At 40.5% G+C, this 20,074-nt stretch overlaps 1 protein-coding gene across 2 annotated transcripts; it reads left to right on the top strand.

Moving 5' to 3' along the window:
* The first annotated feature begins 7,970 nt into the window (after positions 1-7,970).
* On the top strand, positions 7,971-18,179 carry PLIN3 (perilipin 3). Of its 2 annotated transcripts, none has more exons than XM_072407294.1 (7): positions 7,971-8,121; positions 10,730-10,925; positions 12,022-12,104; positions 14,994-15,279; positions 16,163-16,299; positions 16,470-16,595; positions 17,632-18,179. In XM_072407294.1, the coding sequence occupies exons 1-7, from the start codon at positions 8,065-8,067 to the stop codon at positions 17,983-17,985; spliced, it is 1,239 nt and encodes a 412-aa protein (XP_072263395.1). In that variant the 5' UTR covers positions 7,971-8,064; the 3' UTR covers positions 17,986-18,179. The 2 variants fall into 2 exon arrangements, with proteins under 2 accessions (XP_072263395.1, XP_072263394.1); XM_072407293.1 differs by having other exon boundaries at positions 16,163-16,362.
* Positions 18,180-20,074: the final 1,895 nt, after the last annotated feature.

Genomic DNA, 20,074 nt, shown 5'->3' with positions numbered 1-20,074 from the left:
CCAGTGGGACTTAAAAATTCCCAATCTAAAAAATCCAGGTCCTCTCCCCTCCCTCCTTTCCATTTTTTTACCCTCCCCTACTTTCTGTCCAGCGAGCCCGCGGCATCCTTGGGAACCATAGCCGGCGAGGAAGACCCTGCTGCAGCAGGCAACATGGCCGAAGCTGCTGCCCTGCTCGTAGCGTGTCTCTCCCTGCAGGCGGAGGGATCTGTTCTGGCCGAACTACCGTTCGGTCAGGCTGCATCCCCAGCATCCCTATGGAGGTGAACAGAGAAGTTCTTCTTCTCAGCACTCGTGTGGACGTGCAAAGTAGAGCACGTCCCAGGGGTGCTGTGGGAAGAGGTACGCGCGCTACCACGTGTACCTCTTGTACCCCCCAGGGGCGAGACACTCGACTGCCTCGCCACGGGGCGGGACATAGTTTGAATTCCCTGCGGCCAATCGGCTGCAGGAGATTCAGTCATCCTCCTATCAAATGGTGCCAGGTGGCACAAGGTCATTGGGCACTTAATTAATTTAAGACCATTTAAGGAGAACCTGTCTTGGACACCATTGCCCGCTATTAGCCTCTGTGTGTACAGTGTGCTGGGGTGCGTTCTCTGTGTTGGTGCATACTAACCTCTGTTGTGTCATTACTAATAGCGACCCGGTCTGATATCTGATTCTGCCTGAACTCCACCTGCCTGACCTTGGATTGTTTTGGACTACTCTTGCCTGCTGCCTGCCCTGACCACGAATTGTTCCTGACCTGGTTTTGCCTTATCCTTTTTTACCACGCTTATCGGACAGATCATCTGTGAATAACCTTTGCATTGTTTAATGACAACAATAAAACTTGATAAAAGGATTCTTGGAGTTGGCTGTGGTTTGTGTGCCAAGGCACATTACACTTTACTTTTATCCGCCTTGGTTTAGTTAAGTAACTATTGTTATGTCAAATTAGTTATTGTATTTATTTGTTTATTTGCATATTTGTTTTGTTTAATATTATAATTAAATATTTTTTCTATATTGTAGACCTGTAACTTACCGAAATTTGTCCAAAGAAGGGTCTAGTAGATATCCTTAATATAATAACATTTAAAACACACAATCATGTAAAACAAAAAAAAAAAAAATTTAATAAAAAAATTAAGTAAAAAACACAAAAATCAGATTAAACAAGAATGCATAAATAAATTAAAATTCTGAAAATGCATTAATTCTGTATACTGTATCATACTATATTACTCACTTTCCAGCCTCCAATTTTTTATGCATGTAAGCAATTTTGTCAAAATGTTATGCTGCAGCAACAAACAGTCCTTAATCTTTTCAAAAATGTAAGGGAGAAAGAGTGTCTTGAAGACACAAAGACTTTAAGCTTGGTGAAGGAATGAGTTGTGCAAAATAACGGAATGAGTTGAGCCCAACAGACCTGTGAAAGAGATGGGAGAGATGTGTAAGGTCATGTTTAGACATGTAAGGTCCTGTTTAGGCATGTAAGAAGGTGTTCAGGTGTGTAAGGTCATGTTCACACAAGGTTTCAGGTGTGTAAGGTCATGTTTAGACATGTGTGGTCATGCTCACACATGTAAGGTCATGTTTAGGCATGTAAGAACGTGTTCAGGTGTGTAAGGTCATGTTCAGAAATGTAAGGATGTGTTCGGGTATCTGTAAGATGGTAATAAAAGGCTCTTATCAGGTATGCAAAGCTATGTTTATGTATGAAGTTCATGTTTATGTATATATATTGAATTGTTTTCAGGTATGTAAAGCTTTATAAACATGTTATAGTTCCTGGCGATTGTATTCTGGTAATCCTCCATCCATTTTCATATTTCCATAATGTAAATCTATTCTGGACTGATATTCTTTGTGTATGCTGGCCATACACTCGGCACTGCTGACATGTAGCCCTGTAAAGTTTTCTGATGCAAATATTGATTTATTATTTCAGGCTGGGAAAGGACCAGTGTCCATCTCACCCCTCCCGTCCTAGCTCCTGTGGTTTGGTCCAGAGGAGGCCAACAGCCCTTGTAAGAAACTTCATCAACATTAGTCAGGAGTCAGGAGGATAGAATTCACATCAATATATTGCTCTCCTCGCCTGTGCCGATTAGAACTCTGAATATGATTAATTGTAATTATATCATCCAGTCTTTAATATTCCAGGCATGGGTTTTGTCATGACTGCCCTTTCAGTAAAAGAATCTGCAGCATAAAATGACCCTGTCATTATAATATCAAGACAGAACAAAGATGTCTTCAGTACTTACCTATGGTGGCCGTGTCTGGGAACTTTAAACTTCACTACTCCCTTGCTGCTCCAGTATTCAACACGTCCAGGTATGTGAATATCTACCTAGTATGTAGTGGTTTCTCCCACTAGTTCATGCTTCCCTACAAAAGGTGGGAATCGGTGGAAGAAACTACTGTGTGTATCGGGGGGAAACCGGAATTAGACCCACTCCAGCACCCAATACCTGCAGAGATAAATGCCCTGTGTGTGGAGGCACCAAAATGGGCTGCTGGTGTATCACCCTTCTAGGCTCAATGTAATTGTAATCTATCTATCTATCTATCTATCTATCTATCTATCTATCTATCTATGTATCTATCTATCTATCTATCTATCTATCTATCTATCTTCACCTATCTCTATCATCTGTTATTCATTGATCTATCTATCTACATATCATCATCTATTAATTAGCTATCTCTATCCATAGTGTCTCAGTCTATCATCTCCCTCTCTCTTTATCTCTTTTTCTCTCATCTATCATCTATCTATCTATCAGCTATAAATCTATAATTTCTCCCTTTCATCTATCGTTCTTTCTTTCTATCATCTTTCTATCTATCACATCTATCTATTTTTATATCATGTATCTATTTCTCCCACAATCAATATCTATCATCTATCTATCTCTTTGCATAGCCTCTCATTCTATCATCTATGAGGTGGTGTTGAGATGTTCCTGGCTTTGCCCATAAAGAAAAGAGCCAGAGTTATGAAATATCACATTTATTCAACATATTCCCCCCCGAGACTGATGCACTTGGTACAGCGTAGTTGCAGCTTTTCTAGACCGTTCAAATAAAAGTCCTTTGATTGGGCCCCAAACCAGCTCTCAGCAGCATCTTTGACGTCAGAAATGTCCTCAAAACGTTGCCCCTTCAGGTGTTTCTTCCAATTCAGGAACAGATAATAGTCTGAAGGGGCCAGGTCAGGTGAGTAGGGGGGATGGTGGACCAATTGGAAACCCAGGCAGTCACAATGTTGGACGTGTGCGCAGGTGCATTGTCCTGCAAAAAAAGGGATCCCTTTGGTCAACTTTCCATGGGGTTTCATCTTAATTGTCTCCTTCAGCTGGTCCAGGAGGTTAGTATAATACTGTCCGGTGATACTAGAGCCCTGAGGTAGATAGTCCACCAACAGAATACCGCCTTTGTCCCAGAAAACGAACGCCGTGACTTTTTTGGCCAATATCTGGGTTCAGGACTTCTTTGGCCACGGGGACCCGCTGTGGCGCCATTCCTTTGACTGTTTCTTGATTTCAGTATCGCCAGGTTTCATCCTCAGTCACTAACCTAGCCAAAAAGTCCTGTGCAGCTTCAAAATGGGCCAAAACGGCTTTGGATGCTTCAACTCGTCCCTTCTTCTGATCACTGTTCAAACATTTCAGCACCCACTTCGCTGAAAGCTTGCACGTCTAGGATAGTGCTGATAACAAACCCAACACATTCCCGGGATGTCAAGTATCTGGGCTATCTTTTTTGTGGATATTCGCCGGTCCTCAATAGTCAGATCATGGACATCGCCAGGTCAGTTGAGGTTGGGGGGCGCCCACTGCTGGGCTCATCCTCGACGGTGAAGAGCCCAGTCTTCAAACGAGATATGCAGGTTCTGACAGTGCTGTAGGAAGGACACTTTTCCTCCAGTGTCTGTGACATCTCAGTGTGAATGTCCTTTGCTGACTTTCCCTGGAGAAACAAAAACTTCATGACGGCCCGTAACTCCAACGACGTGAAACTTGCTTGTGCCCCTGCCATCACAGCTTCTCACTAAAAGAAAAAACTGTTTTAAGAATCCCAAAGACCTGATATTTGCACAGTTACATACTAAGATATTAGGCTGTCATATGTCCCCACTCATTTTTCTATTTCATCTAGAAGGGGGCAATGCCAGGAACTTCTCAGCACCCCCTCGTATCTATCTATCTATCTATCTATCTATCTATCTATCTATCTGTCATCAATCTATTTGTACATCTATCTATATCTACATTTATCTTTCTGTCTATTTCTTGCAGATCTCTGTGGACAATTCTAGATGAATAGCCTTGTGTGTGAATGTTTGGGGCAGCCTGGGTTCTGATCTCTGCACTATACAGACCAAATCCATGGCATTGTGTCCATCCTCACTGTGCATTATGCTGGGATTATAGGGCTCAGGGGATCCACAGCTAATAGTGATGACAGGGCAGACACTACGAATACAAGGAGCTCACAATCTAATGTCCCTACCATAGTCATATGTCATTATTGTAGTCTAAGGTCAATTTAAGGGGAAACCAAAAATGTTTTTGGGATGTGGGAGGAAACCAGAGTACCCGGAGGAAATCCACACAGACACTAGGAGAACCTGCAAACTCCATGCAGATAGTGTCCTGGCTGGGATTTGAACCTAGCGCGGCAAAGGCCGGAATGCTAACCCCGGAGCCACCGTGCTGCCCGGTTCCACCAAAACAACCATAACTGCAGCCCTCCACTGATCTGGGCTTTATGACAAAATGGCTAACTTGCCAAAAACCTGCACCTGAAGTCCTCTCAGACTATGTTCTGATGAAACCAGGATTGAACTGTGTGGACTCAATTGCTGTTTGGCATTAGGCCAAGGAATCTTGTTCCTCACAGTTTTAGAGAACTTCAGGTGTCCTATTAAAGACCCCAAGCAGGCTTTTATGTGTTTTGAACTGAGAAGAGGTTTTCATCTAGCCACTCTACCAGAAAGCCCAGATCCATGGAAAGCTGCACTTATGATGACTTGGTCATCTCTTTCTCAAAGGCTCTTATCCCTTAATTGTTCAGTTTTCTGAAAACTGAATATTTTCTGTGTATATATATATATATATATATATATATACATATATACACACACAAAAAATATCCATTCCCCCTTTACTTTTCTGACTGGCTGGTGTTCAACTTCCTGGACAGTGTGCAGTATCAGACCCAACATCTTGTATTCCTTGGGTATCTGATGGTGAAATAATGATTATTTGGTACTCTGCTTTTACTTGGCACTGTTGCTGCCTTGAAACAAACTTTCTTTATTGTTTTAACTTACTTGTGGCAGGATGGTATCTGAGCTTGACTGGCATAACATATAGGTGCTGTAAGACAGAGTAATTGAAAAAAAAAATCATTCCATTCAATTCCATTGTATCTTTCCACTGATGTGAAAGAGCGCTGGCCATGTGGAAAATATAAACCTATATAAATATAAATAGCAAGTTGTCACCAACAGGAGGAACATGATTCCTAGTGTGACACTGGACTTAAGTTTGTCTACTCCCAAAAATGTAAGCTAGTAAATTACAATATATGACATTTTGTTCTTGGGTAAAAATACTTACATGCTCGTCATATCTCATGTCCTAAACTACAGCTTTGCTGCCGTGAGCTCCATTTTGTTTCACCATCCTAGCTTTAGTAGCCAGTTGTCACTTCTTAATCTTAACAACATGTCCCCTATTTATGTGTTGCCGCACATGAACTGTTGTTCAGTTTATGAGTGGCTTGAAGCATTCCAGGTGTGATGAGGATATTCCAGGAGTCTACAGGAAGTTGTGACTTCTCTAGTCACCTGCCTCTAGGTGAGAAGGGAGGAAAAAGAGTGCCAAAGGGTGCAAAAATATTAGCTTTAAAAAATATTTTCTTCAAAATGTAAAAGTGATTAATCATGAATATGAATAAGGGAGCAAAAAATGAAGCATGCGAGGCTTTTAAAAAAATGGTTGAAGGGCCAGTTTAAAACTGTACAGCGAGTGAGTGGGGTCTAGTTATAGATGTTTTAAACCAAAATTCACCAAACTTAACAAACATTTACACTTTTTACACATTAGACATATTAGAATCAACTTCTAATTAAAATTTAATTTAAATTAACCCAATTTTTTAAATTTAATTCATTGGAACATAATGTTTGACTTTTTGGTATAAGTTGGGTGAATTTGGGGTAAAAACATATATAAATACATCTATAAATAGGCTTCTGTATGTTTCAACTTTCATGAATATTATAAATTCTTTTTTGCATGTTTTTACGTGCTTTTTGTGTGTATTTCAGGTATGCTAGTGCTAGTATTGTTCCCACTGGTACATTGCTTAATGTACAGCAATGCACAACACCCCTGTTGTGTTGTCATTCATTCATGACACCCCAAATGCATCTTAGCAGCACACTGCACTACACAGTAATGCATTACACAATGCTTCTGGTACAGGCAGTGTTTTAGTAATGAAAAAAAAAAAAATACAACACAAAACAAATATATACATATATTATATATATAATAGACTTTTTAAAAAATGATTGATAAATGTGTGGGGCAATTACAAAATGTACACACGTGCATTACCAAACACGATGCATGAACGAGTGCTGTACATATAACACCTTTCTGCTATATGGAGAGAAGAGGCTGAGAACGACAACGCGGCACCCCGCTGCACTCTTTCCTCTTCACTTTCATTACGATCGTTCGTCGTCCAACATCTGTGGATCTGCCAGGACGGTGGCTCGAACGATGGGCGACAACGAGGGGCATTTTTTTCTATGAAAGGGAAAGAGATGCCAATTTCACACAAGCAGAGTGAGATCAGCTCTCTTTTTTCCCCTTTACAGCGGGCTACATCACCCGATCTCGCCCCTGCACAGTGCAAGATCGATTGACATGTCAAAGAAGACCAAGGAAGAAGAAGTAAGTGAAGAAAGACGATGGCGGAGGAATTCCAGGACGACGCAAGACAGGATCGTAGGAAGGACTCCCCCACCTACTAGATTGTAAGCTCTTCGGGGCAGTGTCCTCTCCTCCTGTAACACTGTCTGTATTAGTCTGTCATTTGCAATCCCTATTTAATGTACAGCGCTGCGTAATATGTTGGCGCTATATAAATCCTGTTTATTAATAATAATAATAATAATAAGGACCAGCACCATCGCGGGACTTGCAGGATTAAAGGTGTGGTTTTTATATTGCTTGGATGAATATCTATATTGCAGAATGAATATTAAATAATTAAAAAATGTTTAAAGAGACCCTGTCACCAGACCGTTTATCGAGACAAAAATCCAGGTTTACCATATTGTATGCCTCGAATTTACCTTCTTAGTGTCACCCATAAGATAAGTGCCCCATCTTGAAGGCAATGTGAGCAACCCCCGAGCCGTGACCCTATTCCCATTCAGCTCCCAACTATATAAACGTTTATATAGCAGAAGAGCAGGTTATAGCAGTTTATATAAGGGCAGAAGAGCTGGGCCAACACAGACACCCATTTGACACTTCCAGAGAAGGAGGTGGCTATGACACAAAAAAGAGGGCGAGGGCTCGGTGAGTAACATTTCTGACTAAAAATTATTCATGGAAAGACAGAAAAAGCTGCAAGGAAAGATCACCTACAGTTTATAGTGGTTTTAGCTATATTTTTTTTACCTTTGGTGACAGGTCCTCTTTCAAGCTATTTTTCTGGTATATTAATATTAAGCGGAGTTTTCAAAGAAATCTCCGCTTTATCTCACCCTAATACATATTACAAGGACGGTAACGGAGACTACGAGCCCTTCCTACAGTCGCCTCAGATCATCCTGTTACCAAATCTTCCCGCCACTCTCTGACAGACGGTGACATAACCAGAGGAGGGGACTAGTAAAATGAGTAAGTGGGCGGGGCTTAATGTCACGTGCTGCAGTTAGAGAAGTATTTTGGCAGTCACGTGGTGCACGTTGGAGCTCTTTTGCTATCAGCTCGCCGTCTTTGTGCAGTGTGACCCCATCCGGACTCTACGCCTGACTCCATGGCTTCCAACGGGAACGAGACCACCGACCTGGCACAGCAAGGCCCAGAGCAACAGGTGGGGAATGTGAAGGGTTCTTTCATGGGTACTATAGACATTAGGCAGGGGAATGGGAAATCTGTGTATTGCAATGTTAAAGAGGACCTGTCTCACCCGTGTATGGAGGAGCCCATTGCTGGAAATCAGGGTGGGGTGTGAATAGATCTACACACTATCAGCTGGTGAGGGTGTGCTTATGTTATAGCACATATATCTAGACAAGACACTAGATATGTATAATTATTATAATTCCTTTTTCTGTGTTACTTTTATTAGTAAATTATTATTAAACAGGATTTATATAGCGCCAACATATTACGCAGCGCTGTACATCAAATAGGGATTGCGACGGTGTCAACATTCACATCCTGTGCAGTATGGCATAGTGATGTTGTCACTCTAGGAAAGGAAGTGTACTGTATATAATATAGTTGGCCCGAATGTTTATCCTTATGTTTGATGGAAGTCATTGTGTTGATGTTAATCAAGCAAATTGGAGTCAATATTTGAAGAATCTGTTTTCTTACAGCAAACTTTATCTAATCCCCAAAGTAGTTGGTGAAAGTGAAATGTTATACTGTAAAGGACTGAAACTTTACACAGTCACAGGAACTTATACTTTGGCATTGGTGGATGGTTTCTAATATTTCCGGGGAACGCTGTTTTGGGTTTTATGCCTGCTGTGTCAATATTAAAGGGTCCCATCATCTACACACTGACTTCTTGGGGCTCTACATCTGCTATGCCCACTATGTTCATGTACTTCCTAGATAAGACTATTGTATCCCTTAAAATGGGTTCCACCATCCCTGTGCTCAGTTTCTGGATCTGTTCACTTGATGTGCTCAGTATAATAAGCTCCCACCATTCCTTTGATGAGTTCCTGGGTTTGACCCCCCTGCTGTGACCATTATAAGGGGTGTCACCATCCCATTACTGACCCAGGAACACCTTATAATATGCACAGCAATAGTACAGACCTGGAACATAATGGGTACAACTATACCTTTTCTGACCCAGGAACACGTCATAAATGGGTACAGCAACGGTACAGATCTAGAACACCTCATAACGGTCACAACCATCCAATTATTGACCAGGAATTATTATTAGCTATTACTAAACAGAATTTACTTAGCGCCAACATAATACGCAGCGCTGTACATTAAATCGGGGTTGCAAATGACAGACAAATACAGACAGTGATACAGGAGGAGAGGACCCTGTCCCCAAGAGCTTACAATCTAGTAGGAATTCAGTAAAGGCATGGTGACACCCCTTATAATGGGCACAGCAGGTTGTCAAACCCAGGAACCTAACGCAGGAATTGTGTCCCTGGCCTGGACACTTGTGCCTGTGTTCCCATCACCCCTTTGTAGGGGGTCTGTACGCCCCTTATGCCTGTTATGATGTGCTCCCAGTTCTGCAGGAGTAATGTAAAGCTGGACAGGAACCCACAATTCTCGGGTGGATGGAAAAAGCCAGGTCGTATATTAAGACTGGATGGACAGATAAAGCCCTTTGGCAGTAAAGCTGCTCCCATAAAGATTACATCTGTTCAGCTCTGCCAGCTCTACTTTGCCCATGTACTTTGAGTTACCTTTCAGCAACCGATAATCAGCAACAATTATGAAACTTTGGCCTTTGGTATATCGTCTATGGCAGTCTAGGTGGCATTAATGGCGTTGAGGACTTTCTGTTAAATAGGAATGTGTTCTATGTACCGAGTGTGTGACGCCTAACTCTAGGTATTTGCTCTAAAAGGTGATTTTTGCTTTCGGTTTTCATTGGGTTCTTTTTACCATGTTTCATTTTGTGGTGATAGAAGAACAGAGGAGTGTAGATGTCACCAGGACACAACAAAACGGTGATTAATAAAGATCCAACAGGCTTAGTTAACTCCAATCTTCTAAATGTCCTTTTCTTCGTTACCTCATCACTGTCAAAGATCTGATGCCTACCCGTGTTTAGGTCTGCCTGTGCCTACCCGTGTTTAGGTCTCCATATGTTTAATGAACTTTCTGGCAACTCAGGCATGGTTTGAATCCAAAGGAAAAATCCAAATGTACAATTGCTGGCCTCTGGATTCCCTGCTCATGGTGGCTTGTTGATTTTTGCTTGTAAAGCCTGACTCCATTTTCAGCAAATAGACCCAGACCACAGCGTCAATGTAACCCGGCCAAGAATTACATTGTCAGCCTTACAGATCATTGTGAACCTGGAAGAGTTGGCGGGGAAGGTGACTGATTTGGGAGATGCAGAAGTGACCGCTGGACTTATCTTCACTTTAAAAATCTAGCGTCATGTAGGCCCTTATTGCAGAAAGAGCAGATGATGTCCCTTCTGCAGTAAATATTCTTGCCTACCTAATCACTATCCATCTGTCAAAATCCCCTGAGCTCTGTTGATTTTCAAGGATACCTGTTGGTCCCAATCTGAATGAACTCCTGCTTGCCTACATAATGGATACATCGTCCTGGCCAATCAAATAGCCAAATGTTGCAATGTGAAATACATGATGGTGCCTTCGACAGGATGGGCGAGTACCCCCAGGGTTTAGTTCCACTTTAAATGTGTAGGTTTGTTGCATATTTTGGCATTGTGTAATTCCTTTTCTTCTGTGTAGAATGTGGTGGAACGCGTTGCAAATATACCCTTGATAAGCTCAGCCTGCAACATGGTCAGTGGAGTTTACAGCTCTACAAAGGACAGTCACCCCTACATTCGTAGTGTATGTGATGTTGCGGAAATGGGAGCAAAGACCATAACTGGGGCTGCGGTCACCGGATCAAAGCCGATTTTAAGTCGACTGGAGCCGCAAAGTAAGAGACCTTTACAGTTGATGGTTTCCTTCGTTGAATGTTAAAACTAAACTCTGACCTTAGGCTATAAAGTCACACTATACCACACCCCAGTCCATGGTTGTCTTGTCCTATCCACATCTGTCCACCTTGCTAATAACTCTGGGTATCTTTCTTTTTGGAAAACCAAATGCTGTAAATGTAACCTCTATTGGCTATTTCCATGTTCTTCCTCTTAACGATGTCTAATGCCCAATAACCTAAGCCCAGCAAACTGGAGCTTGCCTATAGTGGTTGTACAGTATTTTGGTACAAAGATTTTTCTCCTTGCCCCATGATGATTCCTACCCAACTGGAAATTCTCAAAATATAAAAAAAATACAAGTTGAGTCTTCATTCCAAAAAGGCACCTTCTGCTGTTTTCTATACTTGTTCAGGGACAATACAGAATATTATGGCCCAAAGTAATTCACATACAACAGTGTTTGTAAAACGTTTACTGGATCATTGTGTAAATGTTGGTGCACTTGTAAACCACTGGATCATTGCACAATTGTGTTAATGGGCTTGTAAACAAATCAAGAAGTGCTTGACAGAAAAATGAGTTCACTCTGCATAGCTTTTCAGGTGGATACATTCTCCCAATAAGGCTAGCTAAAGGTGATTTACGAGCAGAGAATCTTTATTAACCTTAGTGTTTCAGTCTGATACCTTCTTTTCATCCATCAAAGAACCACCAATTTGTATTTCAGGGCATATCAAGCAGCAGCCATGTCAAGGCTTTTAAACTATATTTGTCCACATCTCTTGCCATAGTGGTATGAAGTAACATAAGCCTTGGGTTTCCAGTGTCCTTAGTCTTATAAGATTGAAGCGTGTGATTCAATCTGCTAGTACCCACTGAAAGAACAGAATTCAGTGTTCTCCCCAGCCCCTTTAAGCTGGGTGTACTACTCAGCTATTTTTGGGTGGTTACTGATGAGTTGGGTCACAATACAGGGGTTGCCACCTGCCAACAATTTCTACCCACCCAGCCTAAAACATGTTTTGGATTGACCATTGGAATTTATGCATGCCTGTTATTTTTGTTGTAATTATATTAACTTTTTACCCCCAGTTGCAACAGCTAATGAACTCGCCTGCAAAGGTCTGGATAAACTGGAATCCACTCTCCCTATTCTACAGCAGCCAACTGACAAGGTACGTGCCTACTGCACCTAGTTGGATTAGACATACTCAACAGAATACATCTTCAGTTGGGAGTCCTCCTCGCTTGGATAATAAATCTAGGTTAAATTGCCACTTTGCCTTTTTTCTTCTGTTTTTTTTATTTTATGGTTTCCTAAATGTTGAGTCATGCAATTGTCAGGCTTCTGCCATATTTATATTGAATCTTAACTCCAAGGTGGGCAAATATTTTCTAAATACAGGATACTTCTGTGTTTTACTTAAATGTTGATGTGCTTTGTGTATTGTAAACATTGACGCTAGTTTTGCTTTTATTTATACCTGGTATACTAATGTAAGGGGGCTATGACCTTGTGTGCATATCTAAGGCTCTATTGCTTTGCACAAAGGCTAAAAGTGAAAGCAGAGCAATGACCTTGCCAGTATTGCTGATTACGTCACTGTTCCCACTGGCTTGAATGCTTTGTCATTGGCTTGACTCTGTATTGTTAGAGGGCAGTGGAATTTGGGACTTTAATGTGTAGTTGACATGTTGTAATAAAAGTACATGAATTGCACTTAATGCCTCCCCGGAAAATTCCCCCCTGCAATACTAAAAGCTTGGTTTCAGTTTCTTTGGTCCCTGTGAGTCACTGAACTGAGACAAATATAGATATTGGAATCACATGTACCTATGCTTTGTACTTGCTCCAGGTCTAGGAAACAAATGTGCTGAAACCAGACACAACCAACGGGCCAGCCAACACATTCCCACATGACTGAAGTGCATTAATGTTCTTGCACAAGTGCCCCATCTGACTCGTGCATAATTCTCAGTTACTTTCCATACAGTGAATGTCCTTTAAGGATCATATTTATCCTTGTGTGACTAGATTGTATCTGTGCCCTGAGACATGTGCTATTTTTAAAATATAATGTGTGAAATATTTTTGAATATTTTCACCCTTTATTAAGCATATCTGCACAACACACAAAACTGCAGTTCTGTGTCCACACATAGACTGAGTGGGTCTTTGTTGCACGTTCTTTCTTTAACTTTGAACTCTTAATATTATTAAACACCATTTTTAATATTGCCAACATGTTATGCAGCTTTGCAAATTAAATAGGGGTTGCAATTGATGGACAGATGCACAGTAGGAGAAGACCCTGCCCAGAAGAGCTTGCAATCTGGAGGAAGAATCAATAACAATAAACAAGTGTTCAAAACATGAAAACACACATACTTTAATGTCCCCAAGAAATGTGAAAAGGCACTCTTCCTTACTGTAGAAGGATGCTGGATTAAATATATCTGGAAGTTCTAAACTCGGTTATGCACATGTATAATATATCTGAAGTTATAAACTGGGTTATAGACACTAAAGACATGTCTGATAATCATCGCCCTAGATGAACAGTCGTGCATGTTTGGCAAGAATCTGACCTGTGTACTGCAGTCGCCTCATGTTGCTCATGAATATGCCTTGGCAGATCCATGAAGGACTATCAGGGATGCTATGCATGTCAACAAAGTAAAAGACAGCAGGGTGCTGCTTGCTCAACCTCTTTCTTCTCTATTCCTCTCCATAGTACAGAATGGGTGCTGTTTGCGCACTCATTTGCTCATCTGTCACTGAAAACAATCGTGAAAGATAATTTTGAACTGCCAAAATCCTATGTATGTAGATTCTTAAGTTGGTGTTGCTATAAGGTTATTGTGGCACCATAGCAAATAAATCCAATGCTATTACAAATTGGGTTACCAGTATGGATGAGCCTGTTCCTCACCACATACCAAAGCCCTCTCTCTTCCCAGGTAACTAATTTGCTGGAAAGCCCTGATGTTGAATTGTATCGCCTTGTGTCTGGTGGATTGATATTGGCATAATGTGAAAGGTACAATTACAGCTAACAACTTGCCATTGGTGGCTGTGGAGTACCAGACTGCCTCCCCACTGCCCATTAGGGGTCAAGTAGTGAAGTCTTTAACAGACTATGGCTAGTGTAAAGCATACCTGTGGGAGTAATGTCATGGGTGACTTGTGGGGGTACAGCTGGTGTCTTGTCCACTTTTCTGTTCACTCTTTTTGGGTAGTTAATACAAACACTGTGATAGGACAGTGAGAAATGTGAGGTAGCAGACAATGGTAGATGTGTTTCCCAAAAGCATACAATTTTCTCTATAGAAGATGGCATCAGGTTGACAGTATATTAAAAAAAAAACTATGAATCTGTATAGTGATTGCAGGAGGCCATAATATAAGGGGGGCACTCTCACTTGTAGAGGTAGCAGCCACCCATCATGGTTATATGCTAATCTGCAAACTCTCAACTTTACCTTATTACAGAGAACTCTTTTTCAAGTTATGTATCTTTAGACTGTCTCCAGGAAAATGTACAGAAGCCACCAGTTATGTTTGCTTGCTGAATATCTTTTAAAATCCAGTTCTTTAAAAAAGGTTTAAAAGCTTGTAAAAATAAAACTCTAAGCCAATTGCCCCTTGATGTCTCTCCCTCACCTGCTCTGTAGCTGCCCCAGGTGAGTGTAAATATGCGGTCTAATTGTAAAATTGCTTTTTACATGGTTGCAACAGTTTAATGTGCTAGGTACGGGGAAAAGATGGTTCTACAAACTGCGTTCCTTGCAGTTGTGTCATGTGTATGTAAACCTGATAACAGATACCAAAGTCTAATGTTATCTGAAAGTTGGCTGCTAAAAATGTTTTTGAACCTTGTTTGATGTGTTGGTAAATAATTCTTTTGCTAGAGGGCTTGTTCTTTGCAGTAAGTGAAATGGAGAATGGTTGCACTTATCTACTGGCATAGTCACATTTGCTAGCCACCGCAGTTGTATGAATTATATAGATATATTTTATACTCTGATCTTTTATTGAATGGAGTTTTGTTTTCACATTCCAGGTAGTATCAGATGCAAAGTCTCTGGTGACAGGAGCTCGTGATGCAGTTGTTGGTGCAGTTACAAACACTGTGACAGGTGCTCGTGATACTGTAACTGGCGCAGTGTCTGGTGTTGTTGGCATGGCAGCAGGTGCCCTCCAGGGTGGCGTCAATACCACACGATCTGTAGTTTCAACAGTAATGCAGTCTCAAGTTGGACAGTTGGTGACCAGCAGTGTGGACACAGTACTGGGAAAGACAGAGGAGTGGGTTGATCATTACCTTCCCATGACAGATGAGGAACTGTGTAAGTAGTTGGAAGTGGTTGGGCCAATAGAGTTGGGACATCACAAAAACTATGGCTTTTTATGCTGTGGTGCACATTTGCTGGCTACTGATTTTTCCCTTTTACTGTACAGTTTCTAAATTCCAGGAAAATCTATGGAAACAAGCACAGACTTGAGGGCCTGATGACATTACATTGTGGCTATGTTTCATTAAAAGACGGCCCAATAATTTTTAATAAAAAGCAGGAGAAAAAAAAATTTGCTAAAGCAGCACACCACTAAGCACTGTGTTCAGTGTGGGTGTTCTGCTTACTATTTATATTTTAGGGAGCCTTTCTAAATGATCCTGCTAATTGTGTTGCAGTAATGTGCATTAAGCCATGCTACACCAAAATGTTTATCTGTGAGTGGTCCACACTCAATATGTCAGTCAGTATTCTGACATATTTCCCCAGTTAACTTGGAACTATAGATCATTTAGTGCTCATTCTGTAGCGGTGTGTGAAAAGGGGTGTGATGGTTTAGAAACCACAAGTGGCCATGGATGACACCTGTCCAAAAAAATAGTGTGTGGGGTTGGAAGGAATACAACGCAATAACAGCTAGTATAGGCTGTTTTTTTTTTTTTTTTTTTTTTTTTTTTTTTTAATGGTTTAGATAATGTAATTACTTGGTCAATAATCAATGCAAATGTTCACTTTAGGTTTACTTATATTAAAACATACTTAATGTTGGTCTTCAGACCTGTCAAAACTGTTCTCCCAAGAACTGCAAGTAAAACGGTATACACAAGTGTGCTCAGTGATTGTGAACGTAAACACTTCAGAATGGAGCACTGGTTATGTTTTGCGTTGTGTAAATACTTGACCTGTAATGATTTGCCTTTTTTCGTTCTTATTACAGCTCAGCTTGCTGCCACTGTTGAGGGGTTTGAAGTTGCATCATTACAGCAGCAGAAGGATCAGCAAAGTTACTATGTACGCCTGGGCTCCCTGTCTTCACGTATTCGTCACCGTGCATACCAGCACTCATTGGGCAAGGTGAGGAATGCCCAAATGAGCACTACTGAAATTCTGTCACAGCTGCACCAAACTTTTGATCTGGTAGGATTTCTGTTGAATTGATTCATGTGATCTACTTAAGTACAATTGATTTAGGTGCTAGTAACCAATTTCTTTGGGTTTTTCCCCCCTTCTTGAATAATTACAAGGTGGAGTCTTTCAATCAGAGTGTTCAGGGTGGAAAAGATAAACTGCACCAGTTATGGCTGGATTGGAGCAGACGGCAGCCGGAAGCCGCATCGGCTAATGCAAATGAACATGCATCTGAAGAGCAGGTAATGGGACTGTAGGAGAATAAATTATTCATATTGAATTAAGGCTAGTCATATTATCTGCAATGCAATCAGATTACAGAATTATACCACAAATCTACATAGAACTAAAATGTAAATCATATTGGAACCCAAAGCAAAGTAATACTTTGCAGCTAACCAGTCCTATGGATATGTTGGCTGGCGGCTTAAGGGCATTCATCAGCTAGCTGCAGTTACCACTTCTCAGCCACATGTGATAAGCCGTCTTCAACAACATACGCAAAAGACGAGAGACTATCAGACTCTGAAACTGGGGACCTACTATGGCAGCTGATTGTCTATCAAAAAAAAAAAAAAAGCCTCAATGCTCCAGATTCTGTCATTGATAGAACAAGGATGAAGGTGATGATTGTGGGTTGATAGGCTGTCTGTCGGTGGGTAACATCTGCTTTAACTATCTGCTAAACATAACTGTATCCAACATATAAAGCATGTAATGAAGAAAACTTCTTTATTCATTTAAAAAAAAAAAAAGTCTAGGTAGGGAAGGGTAATGAAATTTGCTTGAAATGTATAGTCACCAACAGCTTTAAATATTTTTGGCCATTATCAAAAGCATGTAGCTATACTAATCCTTGAAAGGTTAAATTCAAAACATCTGTTTTGCAATTCTAGAGTGTAGTAGGGTTGTTAAAATCCCCTGTCTGATTTTTATTGCAGTCTCTCCTGGTTTGACCAGGTAAAAAAGTGATGGGTGTCTGAGTGACATTAACCTTGCTTTTTGTTCTGCAGACAGGAAATGAGATACCCATGCCCCACTGGGGAATTTAAATAAAATTGCTTGGTAAGGGGGTTTAAACCTTTCTATACTTGCCAAAACAAAAAATTGTGTTTTTTTTTTTTTTTTTTTTTTTTTTTTCTCCTTTCTTTGTGGTATTGGCATATTTTTTAGTGAAGACATGAAGTACATGAAGAACAATGCAATAAGTTTGTATTCAGTTGTCCTTTTTGTCCCTCTTGTTCTTTGATGAGTAATGTGGACTTTTGTATTCTGCAGGCTCTCGACTCCAGAGTGCTCAGCATGACTCAAATGATGACTAAACAGCTTCAGACTACGTGCTTCACCTTGGTGTCTGGGGCTCAAGGCCTTCCAGCCAACATCCAGGAGCGCATGCAGCAGCTGCGGCAAAACGTTCAAGAACTTCATACCTCGTTCACCTCTGCCCGGTCACTTAGTGACCTTTCAGCCACAATTCTAGAACAAAGCAGAGCAAGAACCGCTAAGGTCCATGAACATGTAAATGAGCTTTTCAGTTATGTAGTGGCAAACACCCCCTTGACCTGGATGGTGGGACCTTTCGCCCCTCAGATTGTTGAGCGTCCAGAAACTCCAGAAGCCCAACAAGAATAAGTAACCAGACAATTTGAATATGTTCTGTTTGCAAATTGGAGTCTAATTGGGGTTAGGTGTTTTAAACAAAAAAGGTGTTAACAGGGCATAATTGCACTTAATCTTTTGCTGCACTTACTTACTTGCTGCACTTAGTAACTTTCATTGTGAGCCTGATTTGTACAATTTTCAAAATACACTAAACATGCTCTATATTCTGGTTTCCTTATTTCTTGTTCTTTGTGAAACTAAAGTGTAATTTGTTGAAGCAGGGCAGATGACTAGATCGTTGATCAGATTTTCCCTTCTCATTCAGAGACAAGATATATATATATATATATATATCATTAGAGGCCTTCTTCTAGGGAAAGGTTTGCAAGTTGACCCTTTCCTTTGTCAATGTTACAGAAACTACTAGCAATGATATTCACACTATAGTCATGAAGATCTGGGGTATTGATGCAGGTGATTTTGTAGAACAGATTTATCTTACAAATCACTGATGGCAATTAACAGATTTTGCAGCGAGTGAATGTCTGCCATGGTCAATCCTGTCAGACATGACACCACCAAAATTAAATCGCTTGGTAAGTACACTACAAATTGGTGATTTGGCAATCGTATTAATTTTGATGGGATGAGATTACAACCATCTTGTGCATCATTTACCAATGAAGAACAGAAACCAAACACGATCCAGTGTCCAATGGTGACACAAACAAAAGCCAATCCTTGTTAAGGTAAGAGTTTTGCAGTCTTTCACATCATTCACAATCCACACTTTTCACCTTACTCTTAAGGGTAAATTTTAGAAAAAGAAGGGGTTAAACAACTTTCTACCCTGGGTCAGATAATTTAAAGCCTTTTACCATATCTAGTAAAAGTAGAGTTCAAGAAAGTGTAATTACTCAACTGTTTGCTGTCAGTCATCTAATGTACAGCACAGAAATCAGCGGTGCTAAATAAGATCTGCCCACAAGCAGTTTATTCACCAGTTGTTGAGTTTTAATTGCCCCTGTTATTCTGCGATGCTTCAATCTTCTGTATCACATGTCTTGCGTACCTGTTTCATTTAATGTGTGTCCCTTATCTTCAGTTATAGCATTACCTGCATTTCCACACACTGTAATGTTCAAAAAAATGTTCCTTTGTGCTAAAACTATGGTTACAGCATCAATCAGGGCTTTTAGGAAAAGTGTGGAACCTATGCCCACCCAGGATGTAGGTGATATTGCTCCTATCACTATGAGGAGCTTGTTGGACTGGAAACCTAAAGCAAAGGGTCCAGGCAAACTTGTGAGTTGCATTTGGCTCATTGTAACATGTTAACTACCTCTTATGCTTTTTTTTTTTTTGTTTTTTTTTTTTTTTCTTCTGAAAAAATAGAACAGCCAATTATTTTTAATGGTAAGAGTAGAAAAGTCAGTAGATGGTAGTTAATAAGTGTTTGGCCTGTAACCCATCCATGTGATTCAAGTTGAATCAGTAAGGGATGTTGGCTATGTGTGCTTTTACCAGTTTATGGTAAAAAAAAAAAAAAAGAAAACTACATCAGATTGTCCAAAATAGTTTGGTAATGGTTCAAATAATCTTTGCTCTCTAAATAAAATGGCATGCATCGGATAATCCATTAAAATGATAGAGGTGTAAATTTACCTTTAAAGGTAAAAGGTGCATTTTGCATTACAATCTTTGTGAATATGTGAAGTGTAAACAAGATAAGGTCAGGTAAATTGGGTGGGAGTAATGTAATACACAGTCGAGTGAAACAAGGGCACTGTAAAGGGTTTCACTGGACATTCAGATGGCCACTACAAAAGGTACCTGTGGTTTTGTAAGTTAACACTAGAAGGGAGCACTTGCTCATCTTCTATAATGGAACGGGAGCTGATATGGAGGATAGAAACAATGAATGATGTGAATAAAAGCAGGTTTAACTGAAGGGTCTACAAATATTTCTAAGGTTGGGTAGTTGGAAATGTTGATTTAAGGTAGAGGCTTTGAGGGTGTTAAATGTTCACTTCTAAATGCACCTATACAAAACCCTGTTTAAAGGGCCCCTGTAACCTCCTGGCTCCTTTGCAGCCACATGGACTGCATAGTTACACCA

Source organism: Pyxicephalus adspersus, chromosome 4 (assembly GCF_032062135.1).
Source record: "Pyxicephalus adspersus chromosome 4, UCB_Pads_2.0, whole genome shotgun sequence".
In the NCBI taxonomy this organism is placed as follows: Eukaryota; Metazoa; Chordata; class Amphibia; order Anura; family Pyxicephalidae; genus Pyxicephalus; species Pyxicephalus adspersus.
Note: the sequence above shows the minus strand (reverse complement) of the source record. Positions and strands in the feature narration are given on the sequence as shown.